Below are 13,909 nucleotides of genomic sequence, written 5' to 3'. Positions count from 1 at the left end.
ATACCATCAGGGTGCTGGATTTGAGAAATCTTTCGAAGGAGCACAAAGAAACAACCTACGATGTGACGGAAAGAGAAAGCAGCAGTGTGTAATTCAGTGTGTAATTGAGAAGAAAAGAAATGAATATAAAAAAAAATATATATATATATATATATTTAATGACAGTGAAGCTGGACCAAAGTTCCCTGATACACTCGGCGCTCTTCGGAGATGCTTATGATATTCATTTGAAGACCTTAGCGGTCGCATAAACAAGTTATTCAAGCCACAGCCAAGAATCGGACTTCCTCCAGATCACCTACCTAACCCATCCTGGCGATGAGATGCGAAAGACAAAGGGCGTAACCTATACCCAACGCGGCAACTCACCTTCAGTCATGCCATTCATCTCCCCACACCCACACCCCCCACGCCGAGACCCTCCCAAAGCTAAGACCAACCGTCTCCATCGACCCAATAAAAGGCCAAGAAAACCGATTACTCCAGAGAACACGCCCAGGGATGCTTTACCCAAAGTTTCTCGTCCAGGAGCAGCACCAACCAGAGCTGATCTGCTCGTATCTCGCTTCCCCGGATAGCGAGGGCACCCCCCGCATTTGGCAGAATATCATTGCCATCTCGGCTCTCCTCCGAGAAAGATGGCTGGCACCAAACGTGTCACCCACCTCGGGCCTTCGGACAAGGGCCGTGTGTCATGGCGATAGATAATGTCGAGCCAGCCGCTGTCTGGAATGCAGAATTCCCCACACTCCACCTCCGCCTTTTCTCTCTTCCCCGGACCTCTATCAAATCTCCCTCTAGCGATTTGATTGTACGACACTCCACACCATGACGATGTGGTACTCGCTCGGGGTAGCGTTCTTCGCTGCCATCGGCACATTCCTCTTCGTATGTATTCACTATGACATAGCCTGTTGTTATACTGGCTGTGGTACACCATGTATGCCGTGAAATATCAGCTGATAAAGACTAGGGTTTCGATACCGGGATCGCGACAACGAGTATGAACCCCGGACCGAGACTACAAATTGAATCAGCAATTCTAATGATGAATAGCAATCGCTCACCAAAGCTGGATCGATTATATGTCCCAGCCCTCCAAAGGGCTGACCGGTGCCGTATGTCTAATCCAATCCAATCCCACCAGGGCACCCGTCCCGGGGCCCTTTGTCGTACCCTCGCTAACAAGCACGACAGGTCGTCGCAGTATATATCGCCGGCGAAGCCCTCGGAGCCCTAACACAAACATTCATCGGTGATAAACTCGGCCGTATCCGCTTCATGCAGCTGATGTGTATAATCGTGACAATCGGGACCGTCATCCAAACCGCCTCCGTGAATATCGGCATGTTCCTCGCCGGCCGAGTTCTAGCCGGATACGCTGTGGGGTAAGCTCTCCACAAACACACAACCAGGCTCGAGCCCAAGCCCAGCTAGGCCCACGCCAACTGCAGAAACTTGAAGATTACTAACGTCACGATGACAGCGGAATGGTCGCCACAGTCCCAATCTACCTGAGTGAAATCTCCGACCCACGCGTCCGAGGCCTAATCGGCGGAATATCCGGCTGCGGTATCTCCTTCGGTACAATGATGTCGAACTGGGTCGGATACGCGTGTAGTTATGCCCCCTACGGCCCTGTGCAATGGCGACTCCCACTCGGCATCCAGATCCCCTGGGGTGTGATCATGTTTATCGGATTATCGACGTTTATGCCGAACTCGCCGCGGCAGCTGATTCGTAGCGGGAAGGTTGAGGATGCCGCGAGGGAGTTTGCGAGGATTCGCCGTGGTTTCGAGGAACAGGAGGTTCAGCAGGAGTTTGCGCTTATGCAGGCTCAGATTGAGTATGAGATGGAGAGAGAAATTACTTCTTATAAAGAGATCTATAAGTTGTTCCGGTCTCGCGTTTTGGTGTATGTTTTTAACTCTTTATCCCCCACCCCCACCCGCGCTCCGCGTTGCGCTATTTCCCTTTTTGGAAGCTTGATTATGGGGCGCATCAGGGGCTCAATGGGGGGTTTTGATTGGAATTATTGCTGATCAGGTTACTCCACTAGGTCTATTGCCGTGCAGACAATGACGAGTTTGACGGGCGTGAACGTTATCCAGGTATGTTGAACCGAACTGTGGAGATGCAGACATGTACTAACATTTCACCGTACAGTATTATCAAAGTGAGCCAGACCTCTATTTTACCAGTTATCATGGTATGCAGGTAAAGATCCAGACTAATTGTTTCAGCAATCTTGTATAAATCCCTCGGCATCGGCTCTCACTCGATTCTCGCACTAGCCGCCGCTTATGGAACCATCGCCTTCATTTCCAACGCCCTGACGACAAAGTACCTGACAGATCAGTGGGGACGACGCAAGTAAGTGAGCCGTTCTAACTGGAGCTTAACCTTTTCCCTTCCCTCCCTATATTCGCTTTACCCTTCCCCACATGCTAATGTCACGCACCGCAGGATGATAATTACGGGTCTAGCCGGAATAGTGCTGATCGAGATCTATGCGGCTGTCATGCAGCGAGTGTTCCAGAACACGGATAACCGTGTCGGCAAGGGATTTGCCATTCTCGGTATCTATCTGTTTGTCGTGTGCTACTGTGAGTTTGACTTTGGCTCCACTTGAGAAAGGAAGCAGTCGAAGGGTGGGGAATGCCAGCTGTGGATGAGTGACTGACATGCCTGTGTGGCGCTTGCTTAGATGGAATGCTTAATAGTACGACTTGGTTGTATGGAGCGGAGGTCTTGCCCATAGCCCTGCGAAGTAAAGTTATGGGGTTGGCGGCTGCGTCACACTTTATTGTTAATGTCGCGAGTGAGTTTGCGATCTGATCATGTCTACATTTATGAAAGATCCGCTGCTAATTTTCATTCAAGTCACCGAAGCGGGACCTAGTGCCTTTGCCAATATCCATGAGAACTATTACTATGTTTTTGTGGTTTGTTCGGCATTTTTCTTGGTGATCGCATACTTCTTCTTCCCGTATGTTAAAATGATTCCTTTTGGCCCCAGGCATCCAAGGCATCAAACCAGCTAATTTATTCTTCTAGGGAAACCAAACAAAAAACTCTCGAAGAAGTTGCTGCGGCATTCGGCGACCGTGTTATTGCCGCTGATGATAGTCCCAAGCGAGTGTCGCATGTCGGTGAAGCTCAACACGTTGAATCGGCTCGGACGGCGGAGCCCTGAGCGTGCCTCACCGATGTCGGTGGTTGAGTATTGGACACTTGCAGCTCTGTAGGAAATTACTTTATTGAGCAAAACCAATGAGAAATGTGGAATGTGAACACAGAAACTATGTGTCAAGAAAGTCCTTCCTAGTTGAGAAGGAGTCACGTTGAAGCATAAACGTAATATCGATTCAGGATTCGGATGCAGAGCTGCGCTGCATAGCATCGAGGAGAATATGTAAAATACACAAAGTACGTGGCGACGGACGAAAGGAAGCACACTTACACGCATAAACACAGGCAGGTTTCATTTCAGCCGCTCTGAACTAAGTCGAGCGTAGCTCTTTTAGGAAGAGGTAGAATGGCCCCTTGGACTGGACAGGTCGAATTTCGGAAGGGAGGCTGGCCCATGGGATTTACTCGGGAGGATCGGAGATCTGATTCTAGGGCCTCTGATCCTCCTGAAACGCGATCGTCTGGGGAATTTCCAGATGGAAACACGCGGACATGACATGGGTTAGGTAAGGTTAAGTCGTTTGGCTGCTATGGAACATAGTGTTTTGCCCGATCAACTAGTCTTGTCTCTCCCATCCGATGCAGAAGCCTTTCCGAAAAACTCTATCACCACGCGTTGGTGATCGCTAGTTTCGTGTACTGTAAGTGGGAAAAAGAGTCCGATCGGCGGGGGACGCTACGCTATTCGCCACGACTGACTTCATACTGTACTGCACTGCACTGTCAATCTCTTCCCCGTCTTCTCTAGTACATTCTGGATGCTACCCGGAGTAGTACGGAGTAGTACATACTCCCTGCTGTGGATTTATGTAGGGACACCGTAACCCCATTCAACGGGAATTGGTATTTCTCATAGAGAATTCTTGTCCTAGAATGTCAGACGTCGGCAAACCGTCGGCTCTGCGGTCATTCCCCTTCAAACTTTATCGCCAGGAACACGAGGCCCGAGCCCTCGCTAATGTCGATAGTTCGCACACATTCCGGGGGACACCATGTGTGCGATGGGGATCCCTTGCTGATCGGAAACGGACAAAGAGTCTAACTGCCGTCTATTGATCCGCAATGGAAGATCTTTGTGTCTTCCATGACAAAAAGAAGAATTCTAAAAATTCCGAGTTATGAGATGAAGAGGTATTCACGGTAGTTGTGTAAATGTAAATGTAGATGGAGTACAACTCCAACATCACCGCCCGCGGGAGACCCAATAGGGTAGTCTGTTTTCATCCACCTACGTAACCATGTACTCCTACACAACTACGGTGTAGCTACGCTGATTCATGTACAGATGGATACTCTGTCCAGGTAACCGTACAGAGACTAGGTGTAGGGCTACCGTTGGAACACTCACGATAGCTCCAGCCCCAGTGCCAGCCTCAGCCCCAGCCTGAACCAGCAGTATGGTTTCAAATCCCCAAGGGGAAGGTGACGTCTCCGGGGGACTGGTAAGCGTCAGAGTTTTCAACAGGAATCAGGGCTGCCTCGAGTGACATGCTTAATTATGGCTCAACTACTCCGTACGAGTGCAGGAATGTGGCTCATAGAGGCGCATGCCATCTCTATCAAGTTTAGCGTGTCTCCAACTGCCATCGTAACACAGTGAATCACAAACTAGTATGATCTACGCTTGGACCGCGGTGGCAAACCTTCGCGCATCAACCCCCAATCATTGAACAAAACAACGATAATAATCGTCCGTAGTCATCACGGCATAAGCACAACAACGCGTATTGTGCCGTCTTGGCGTGTCTTTTGGTCTCCTGCATCCTTCTCCAAGCCGACCTTGACTCCCGGCCATCCGAATACAGGCCCGAGCGACTCCCTGCATCAACAGCATCGGACCAAGGGGTGATGACGATCCTATGCAAGGTGACACGATCGCACTCTACAATTTTACAATTTTGATGTCTCGGTTGGTTCTTCGGCAACTAAAAGCATGGAAGCATGCCATACCACCTGCTATCCCCATACTACCCCCCCTGCACCCAAGCACCCTCCAAGAAAAAACAAATAAAATGAAATAGAATGAAAAAAAACCTTGATCCACAGACCCCATCCGATGGGTCTTCTAGAAGCCTTCGATGCGCCCCACTCTTCGGGCGTTCCGCGCTATTGCGAGTTCTCCTAGTTTCATCGAGGAATGCTGTCACTCTTCCGGTCCATTTTAGCTACTTTCGGATGTGAAGAAAGGGGCGGCGGCGCTTCAGCTCGACCGGCTAAACACTCGCCATGCCCAAAGGGTTGCCTCCTCTCATTTAATTTGACCGCGAGTGTGGATTGCGTTAAGAGGGTTTATACAAATGAGGCATCGCCTTTCCCATTCTGTGTTCTTTAAAGATCTCGATTTCCCACCCCGCTCATCTGGAAAGTGGGTTTTTTATATCATCTTGGTCCATCGTCATCCTCTTTTTACAGTGATCCATTTTTCAGAGATCTATGGGCCCATCTTTCTAGAACGGAGAAGCGAGAAACCAGAACTGTCAAATCAAGACCCTGGTCCACCCAAACGCCCCCATCGCCACGTTCATCTCCGTCCGAAGCCCGTGACATCGTGCCATGTCCACTTGAGAAAAAAACATTTCGCCATTCACAGAGATCTTGATCCAGTGCGGAAGAAATCTCCTTCCACTGGGTCGTTGTCGGTGGTTGATCCACGAATTCGGTCATCATCTACGAACTACATCAACATCTAAGCTCCAATGTCTTCATCATCCCGCTCCACCGGGAAACGTCTCCCCATCAGTTGTCAAGCGTGCCGAACGCGGAAGATCCGCTGTTCTCGCGATGGACGACCCTGCCAGACCTGTGTGCGAAGAGGACTCGGCGCCGAAGACTGCATCTACCTCGGCCAACCCCGATTATCAACAGAACAATCATCCACCACCGACCAAACAGTTCAGAACGAATTATTAGCCCGCATCAGAAACCTAGAAGGCATGCTTCAGAAACAGGTCAACTCACAAGCTGGAACGCCCACGGGTGGCGCCACTTCCCCGCTAGGTGGTGGTGCCCCCAGTGTCACGGGCTCATTTTCCGAGTCTGATGTCGGTGCTTTCGAAGCGTGGGGTAGTCCCATGCCCGGAAATATTGGAACTCTACAGACCTCCCCTTCTGGTCATGTGCGGTATGTCCCACTTGCTTCACAGTGGGAATCTGTTGTTGCGAAAAGCCCCGCGGCGGAGTGTTTGCGGAGTTCCGAGGCGGATATCGCGGACGATGACGATCTGCAGATCCCGCTGGCGAAGAATGGGAGTATCTCACGCGCGGAACTTTTGGCTCTTCTTCCGCCGAGTCGGTATTGTGATAATCTGAAAGAAGTTTATTTCCGAGTTTTCTCACCGGTAAGAAAATAACTAGCGGTGAATGAAGTGTAAATGGAAGGTGCATGGCTAACTCTGGATTTGACTAGGTCTTCCATATTCTTCATGACTTGACGTTTGAGGCGGAGTATCAGCAATTCTACCATGACCCAGGAAGTGTCTCTACATCATGGCTGGCCCTGATGTTTGCGATGCTCGCTATTGCCGTCAGCGCATTAGAGGACGATGATCCTCTTCTGTCTGATCTTGGCCGTGAGAGAACGGTCAGTCGGAATATCAAAGTGCTTTCAGCACGGTATCGCTCTGCTGCACTAAGATGCCTGGCTGCTGATGGGGTTATGACTCGTCACTCGATTAACTCTCTCCAAGCGTTGGTTCTGATCAGCTATGCACGTCTCCACCGTGGTCTGCCCTTTTGGACACTATTGGGCTTTACCCACCATGTCGCCATTTCCATGGGATGTCATATTGATCCAGAGAGATTCCCACTGGGTCCTATAGAGCGAGAAGAACGACGACGAGCCTGGGCCGGAATGATGATGCTATACACCATTCAGAATTCCTCCTTCGGAAGCCTGGATCAGTCGATGCTACCCCAAGATGTGAAGATGCCCATTGATGTCGACGACGTCGACCTCCTCACAGGCTCCGGCCTCTCATCAACCTCATCACCCTCTCTCGCACGCCCAACTCAAATGACCTACCTCCTTCTCTCTACCCGTCTTTACAAAATCTCCAACAGAATCTGCGAAACCATCTTCACCTACCCGCAATCAAGATTTAGCTCCTCCCAGCTCGAAGCCGAGCTCTACTCCATCCGTGAAACCTGTGACGTACGCTACCAAGATAGCAACGGTAGCCAAGAGTCGCTTCCAGTTCATCACCAAGCAAATCTCCGCATTCTCCACAGCCACATCGACCAACTCTTCCTACTCCTTCTCCGGCCTAAGCTTTGCCGCTTCTTGCAAGGCGAAGTCACGACCGAAACAATTACCGCGCGGGGGAAATGCATGTCCATGGCCAAGAGATCACTATCTAATTTCCAGACCCTATTGGAATCTCCACAGTTTGCAGCGCCGTATAAATGGTATACAAGCGGGTTGGGCAGTTTCCATGCATTCCATGCCGCCGTGGTTCTAGCCATTGGCCTTATGAACCCAGAGAGCTCGTCTGAATTTGACGAGACGAAGGAAACTCTCAGCAAAGCTCTCGATCTATTTGCTTCATTGTCCGTGAGAAGTACCTTTTGCAGCAAGGCGGTTCCCGTCGTACGACAGATTATGTATGTTTTCTCCTATCTTACCTTCCCCTTTCACTGGGTATGAACTGGTTGCTAATGATTTATAGTGAGGTTGCATCAACGCAATATACCCAACTTCAGAAACAGCAAGCTCAAAGCGAAGCCCGGGCTCAGACTCAGACTCCTATTCAATCTCAAACACCCATCCACCACCCTCAAATGTTTACTACTCTCCCGCCATCCCCTTTCATCCATCGCAATCCCTGACAATTACGCCTTCTCTCACTCACAATCCCTCTCTCCTGTCCCGACTGTTTCTTCCTCCTGCAGTGACCCGACCATGCAATCAAGCTTTGGGGTCCATCTACACCCACAGAACTGGCTTGCTCCTACTTCTGTTCCGTGGGACTCTCTTGGTTCTTCGGTTGGTCATTATGGGTTTGAGTCTGATGTTACTATGTAGGGGATATTCTCCAGAAGGTGTGGGGGAGTCTGAGATTTTTTCCTTCTCAATTTTCCTTTATTTTTTTTTTCTCCATTTTAAATTTCGGGAAGAGTCTTTCTGGCGCGGATATGGAATGGATTTGGATTTGGATCTGGATTTGGGTGGTGACTTTGTGTTTTTGGTTGATGCTTGATGAGACCATGATGAATGAGCGTTTTATTTATTTCTATTTCTTTATTTAGAAAATGATCTATTAAGTGAAAGAAATACCAGTTACTTGGCGATACTACCCAAGTATTGCCCTGCTCCGTACTACTTAACTAAAGCCAGTTAAAGCCAGTTAAAGCCTGCCAAGGCCAGTTAAGCCCTCCAGCCACACCCGCCAATCACGCCCGCAGGTCAAGCCACGCGTGCCGATCTCTTCTTGTCTTCCTTCTCTCCTTCTTCCACTTCTTCTCATCCACTTCCCACTTCCACTTCCCTCATCTCCAAGCGAAGTTATCGTTACATGATCATCCGCACTTAAAATTGCGTGCGCTTTACTCCGACAAAAAACTTAATAACGAGAAACAACACATCGCGAAGACACCATGGAAAGCCCCAGCGCAACACTAGTGCGGAGACGAAGACCACCACTTGACCCGCTATAGCCCTGCGCGTGCAGGCCATGCGGTCGCTGATTTGAGTCGTCGATCATTCTACTTTCGATCGTCACGGCCCACCTTAGCGTGCAGGACTTTGTTCTAGTGGCTCTGTTTGGTCCGTCCCTTCGCATCCCTTCACATCCAACCGGTCACTGCGTGTACCTTGTGCCTTCGGCACGCCAGGGTACCTGTCAATCTACGCGAATCGCGCCATCCTCTCCGTGGAATGAATATGCGTGACCCAATCGGGTGGTCTGTATTTTCACCTGACCCATCCTTAATGGATACTCTATCTGAGCTCCCATGCCTGCCTACCCCGCAGCACGCAGGAGGGTCGGAGCTGGCCTACACCGCGATCGAGCGACACGATGATCAGAGAAGCTACACGTGGGATGCGAACAGGCACTGGCTTTATCGGAGCGAAGGCCGGTGTTGCACACGGGTTCCGTCCGTGATAAGTATAAAAGTCGGAGGGTTTTCGAAACAATCTCTCCTTTCAAACGCACATCTTCTCATACCAGGATCTCATCATGCATCCCAGTGCTCTTGTCGGTCTACTGGCCTTTGCGTCCGCTGCTGCTGCGGTGCCCAAGGGTAGTCGCTCCAATGCGCATTCGCAAAGCTCCATCAAGAACTTGAAGAACGTTATCAAGAATGTTGTTGTTCTGGAGCTGGAGAACCGCTCCTTGGATAACTTGCTCGGTGGCCAGACTATCAAAGGACTTGAGAACCCCATCAACAATGGTCCCTTCTGCAACCCTTATAACTTGACCGACGCTTCTCAGGGTCAGGTTTGCAGCGCCGCTAAGGACTTCGATTCCATTCTCGACGACCCTGATCACTCGGTCACCGGCAACAACATTGAATTCTATGGCACTTTCAGCCCTAACAACGCAGACATCGCTAGTGGCAAGCTGATTCCTGGCCAGAAAGGCTTTGTGCACGAGCAGCTGCGCAGCCATGCCGGCGACCTCGCCAATAAAGACCTTGCCAAGCAGGTTCTCAACTACTACACTGAGGATGAGGTACCAGTCTTGACAAGCCTGGTCCAGAACTACCTCACCTTTAACCACTGGCACTCAGACCACCCTGGTGTAAGTCTTATATTTTCTCTGAAGCGTGAATAAATATCCAGGATATCAACTTACACACCCTAGCCCACCAACCCCAACCGCGCCTATGTTCTCTCAGGAACCTCAGCTGGCCACGGCACAAACGATGACGGATTCGATGCCGACACCCACAGCCTGACCCAGCGCACTATCTTCCAACAACTCTCCGAAACAGACCACACCTGGAAGAACTACTACACAGACGCTGACACCGGCATGGTCGACTTGTGGTTCTTCGACTGGCCCTTCACTAGCGGCAACGATAAGCTCGCCGTCCCAATGAAGGACTTCTACTCCGACGCCGCAGCTGGCACCCTCCCCGAGTTCAGCTTCCTCGACCCATCCTGCTGTGGCACCGGCACCAACTCCATGCACCCAACTGGCCTAATCTCCGACGGTGAAAAGTTCATCAAAGACGTCTATGATGCCCTCCGCGCCAGCCCCCAGTGGAACGAAACCCTCTTCATCCTGACCTTCGACGAGACTGGTGGTTTCCACGACCACGTCCCGCCTCCTCTGGCCCCGCGCCCAGATAACCTCACCTACACCGAGACCGCGCCAGACGGCTCGAAGTACGAGTTCGAGTTCAACCGACTCGGTGGACGTATTCCTACTATCCTTATCTCTCCTTGGGTTGGAAAGGGCCTTGTTGAGCAGAAGGGAACTAACTCGGATGGCAAGACTGTGTCTTATTCTGCTTCGTCGATTCTCAGGACTTTGGGTTATCTTTGGGATTTCGATCCTTTTACGCCCCGTGTTGGTGGCTCTGCTTCTTTTGATCATTTGATTCGCTCTTCTAAGCGTGATGATACCCCGCAGGCTCTGCCTGAGCCTAAGGCTTTTAAGAAGTGAAGGCTTGCATTCACTGGCTCGATGATGAGTTGGTTGGAGATACATCAATAATTATAGACTTATGAATAAAGATTTGAATCGCTATGACAAAACCTGTTACCTAGATAGATTGTACAAAGCTACTAGTATTGTTAGAAATTTGGGTGAGACTGGATATGCATATTGTGACCTCAGGGTCCTGCCCGTTGACCGCAGCCTTCGCAGAAACTCGAATTCCTTCCAAGATGAGAGTGTACCATTGACATAACTCTACTTTGAAATTCCTTCATAACTTGCAATCACTGGCTTAGCGACACAACTGTCAAAGCCGTCGCATATCTAGTGACTCCTGTGGCAGTCACCTGATCGGCGACGGAGTCACCTGATTGGTAGTTGGTCCTCGGACATGCTCGGCTTTGCAGATTCACCTTACTACTTACTACACCACGCTGGAAGTGCAAAGTCCGAGCCATCGCAGGTCGATTTGCATTGGGGAATCTGCAGGGCTTTTGGGGTATTGGGGATCCCACGACTATTGTAGCTGCAGCTGCATCATGTCCCACACGGACCCTACACGCGGGCCTCCACTCACGCAGTCGCCCGGTCGCCCGCTGCAGTCACCAACCGCGACACCCGCGACGCCTATCAATTGTCGGACGTGCAAGACTTGTCGACAGAGAAAGGTGAGACTTTCTACTTATCCTTGTGTTTGTATCAAGCCTGAACCTCGCTCATATCATGTGTCTCCGTCTACCCTGTCGTCCCATCCACTTCCTTTTATCACCCTCCTGCTGTTATCTTAATGATGATAAGCCATTTCTTTCTTTCTTTCTTTCTTTTTTTTTGGAAAGTATTTGGGAATTAGCTCATATTAGGCTTAGGTGAAATGCAATGGAAAGCATCCGCAATGCGGGGCATGTCAGCTAAGAAACATCGATTGCGTGTACCCGCAAGATACTCGGAGAGCGGTCGTTCGTGCTAAGAAGGCGGATGTGAGAGCTCTCAGACAGCAGATTGATGAACTTCAAGAGAGGCTGGGTGAGCTTACAGAGCAGTCGGCCACCGCAAGGCCCTCAGATGGTAGCCTCCACACGGCCGAGCTTCAAGGTCTCGGAGTATCACAGCCAGTCCCGGTGACCCCAGTGCCCACCCAGGCCTCCCTGAACCAGTCTGATACTGTACAAGAGCGTGACAACTATCATGCCTCGCAACATAAAGGGACGCAAATTTCTGTAGAAGGAGAAAGCCATCAGGCTAGGACCAACGGCCTCCCTTTCTCCTACTTAAGAGGACAACAAAGGCTTGAGGCGGCCCATTCCCCACAAATTGATTTGCCAGAAGATGGACCACAGGTATATGGTGCGACAAGCTTACTTCATGACCAGTCATCGGATACACCTCTAGCGAATCGAAAAAATCGGGATGCCGAGACGCCATTTTTACCAGTGGAAATAGTTCGGGATCAACTGATTTCGAACGCAGCGATCCGCAGACAGGAGGAGCTTAGCCTGAAATTGACACCAAGTCTCGGATCTCGCATTGATTTTGATGGTGTTCCAATGGATTTGGCAATGCATCTTTTCGAATTGCATTGGAACCGCCAACACCTCTCATACCTGCTCACCTATCGCCCTGCCATAATGGACAGCCTTGTCAACAATGGCCCATATATGAACAAGCTACTATTGAATGCAATTTATTTGCAAAGTAGTCTGTACAGCGATCGGACATCCTCCTTCTTTAACCATCAGACGTCGAATGCTAAGGGGCTGTTATTTTATGAGCGCTTCAAGTCTCTATTGCCTAACTACCTCGATAACCCCACAATCCCGACGGTCGTGGCTTTATTAACATGTGGAGCATGCCTGGTCCCCTATGGCCACCAAAGTGCCGGGTGGGCGTTGTCTGGGATGGGTTACCAGATGGTTATTGACCTTGGTTGTCACCTAGAGAGCTCAGCTTCTTCGAGATGTACAGCTATTGAGCAAGAGATGAAGAAGAGGATTTACTGGGCTGCATTTGTCGGTGATAAACTTCAGTCTCTGTTTCTCGGTCGACCATATACTATGCACGAATCCAATGGGACTGTATCGGAAGCTTACCTAGACTGTTTCGAGGAGATGGAAGAGTGGAAACCGTATGCTGATACCGTCTCTCAACCTGTTGATTCTCCTGTTCAATCTTACCAAGGCCGGCCATCTCATGCCATCAGCACATTTCACTCCTTGCTGCAACTTTGCAAGATTGCAGCTCACATAATAGAGTCATTTTACTCCGTAAGGAGCTCAGCAATCTCAGAGTTGACTATCTCCGAGACTCATCACGAAATCACAGAGAAACTCAGGGTTTGGCGGGACAATCTTCCTTCCTGCATTCGATTCGACCCGAGTGTGGATGTCACACCCCCGCCTCACCAAATCACTCCACAGTAAGTAATTCCAAAAGCCGTTCTCAAGATTCCAATTAAAATTTATCTGTACCCTAGCGCTCTTTACTGGACATTAGTCATCTTGTCCGAACAGACCTTTCTCAACCGTGGCCACTTCAACTTCACTGTTCAACCCGAGTTAGTAGAAGCTTCCCGAGAAAAATGCATCCAGGCGGCGCTCAGTATCTGGAAGCTCGTGGAAGCCTATAAAGAAGCATTCACTCTAAGACGCGCACAGTATGGCATATCTTATGCTACCTACTGCGCGGCCCTCGTCATGCTCCAACATACCAACCAGGACAACGCAGAACACGTCGAATGTATTCGATTTTTCTGGTCTGCACTCTTACAGTATCAAAAAGGGTGTTGCTATGGCTTGCAAAGACCGCTGAAGCTACTCAAGTCCCTCATGCGACGGCTTGAGAGCGTACCGAATAACACCGAAGCAGAGAGACCAGTTACGAACTGGCCCACACCTACCGGTAAGCAGCTTTGTTTTTCCTTTTTGCACCCTGAACGGGGAGAAGACTGATATTTAATCCTAGTCACTGCACACGACTCTCTTGGCCTTGAGATTGAACACCAGCTTGAGTTTGACCAATGGGATGCCTCTTTGTTAGGCAGTATCCCTGATGACATGATTTGGGATGACAACTCTATTTTTGGAATGTTCGGCGGATAGTGATAAACCTATTGACTA

General features: G+C 49.9%; 4 protein-coding genes across 4 annotated transcripts; all 4 read left to right on the top strand.

Moving 5' to 3' along the window:
- Positions 1-828: 828 nt before the first annotated feature.
- On the top strand, positions 829-3,196 carry hxt8 (uncharacterized protein; the record flags this gene model as incomplete). The annotated part of the gene is made up of 12 exons (XM_056634167.1): positions 829-888; positions 974-1,001; positions 1,057-1,118; positions 1,198-1,388; positions 1,487-1,915; positions 2,060-2,111; positions 2,167-2,176; positions 2,244-2,373; positions 2,467-2,606; positions 2,708-2,821; positions 2,884-2,989; positions 3,058-3,196. 12 exons carry the CDS (start codon positions 829-831, stop codon positions 3,194-3,196), a joined length of 1,461 nt encoding a protein of 486 aa, XP_056484787.1.
- Positions 3,197-5,888: 2,692 nt separating this feature from the next.
- On the top strand, positions 5,889-8,212 carry N7509_009529 (Zn(II)2Cys6 transcription factor; the record flags this gene model as incomplete). Its single annotated transcript, XM_056634166.1, has 3 exons — positions 5,889-6,530; positions 6,599-7,791; positions 7,891-8,212. 3 exons carry the CDS (start codon positions 5,889-5,891, stop codon positions 8,210-8,212), a joined length of 2,157 nt encoding a protein of 718 aa, XP_056484786.1.
- A 1,156-nt stretch (positions 8,213-9,368) lies between these two features.
- Positions 9,369-10,802, top strand: N7509_009528 (uncharacterized protein; the record flags this gene model as incomplete). The annotated part of the gene is made up of 2 exons (XM_056634165.1): positions 9,369-9,932; positions 9,996-10,802. The coding sequence occupies 2 exons, from the start codon at positions 9,369-9,371 to the stop codon at positions 10,800-10,802; spliced, it is 1,371 nt and encodes a 456-aa protein (XP_056484785.1).
- An 886-nt stretch (positions 10,803-11,688) lies between these two features.
- N7509_009527 (fungal specific transcription factor domain-containing protein) lies at positions 11,689-13,891 on the top strand (the record flags this gene model as incomplete). Its single annotated transcript, XM_056634164.1, has 4 exons — positions 11,689-11,752; positions 11,811-13,209; positions 13,267-13,691; positions 13,755-13,891. 4 exons carry the CDS (start codon positions 11,689-11,691, stop codon positions 13,889-13,891), a joined length of 2,025 nt encoding a protein of 674 aa, XP_056484784.1.
- Positions 13,892-13,909: the final 18 nt, after the last annotated feature.

The sequence above is a fragment of the Penicillium cosmopolitanum genome (genome assembly GCF_028827165.1).
Source record: "Penicillium cosmopolitanum strain IBT 29677 chromosome Unknown utg000009l:1.0-9042332.0:1.0-9050551.0, whole genome shotgun sequence".
Classification (NCBI taxonomy): Eukaryota; Fungi; Ascomycota; class Eurotiomycetes; order Eurotiales; family Aspergillaceae; genus Penicillium; species Penicillium cosmopolitanum.
Note: the sequence above shows the minus strand (reverse complement) of the source record. Positions and strands in the feature narration are given on the sequence as shown.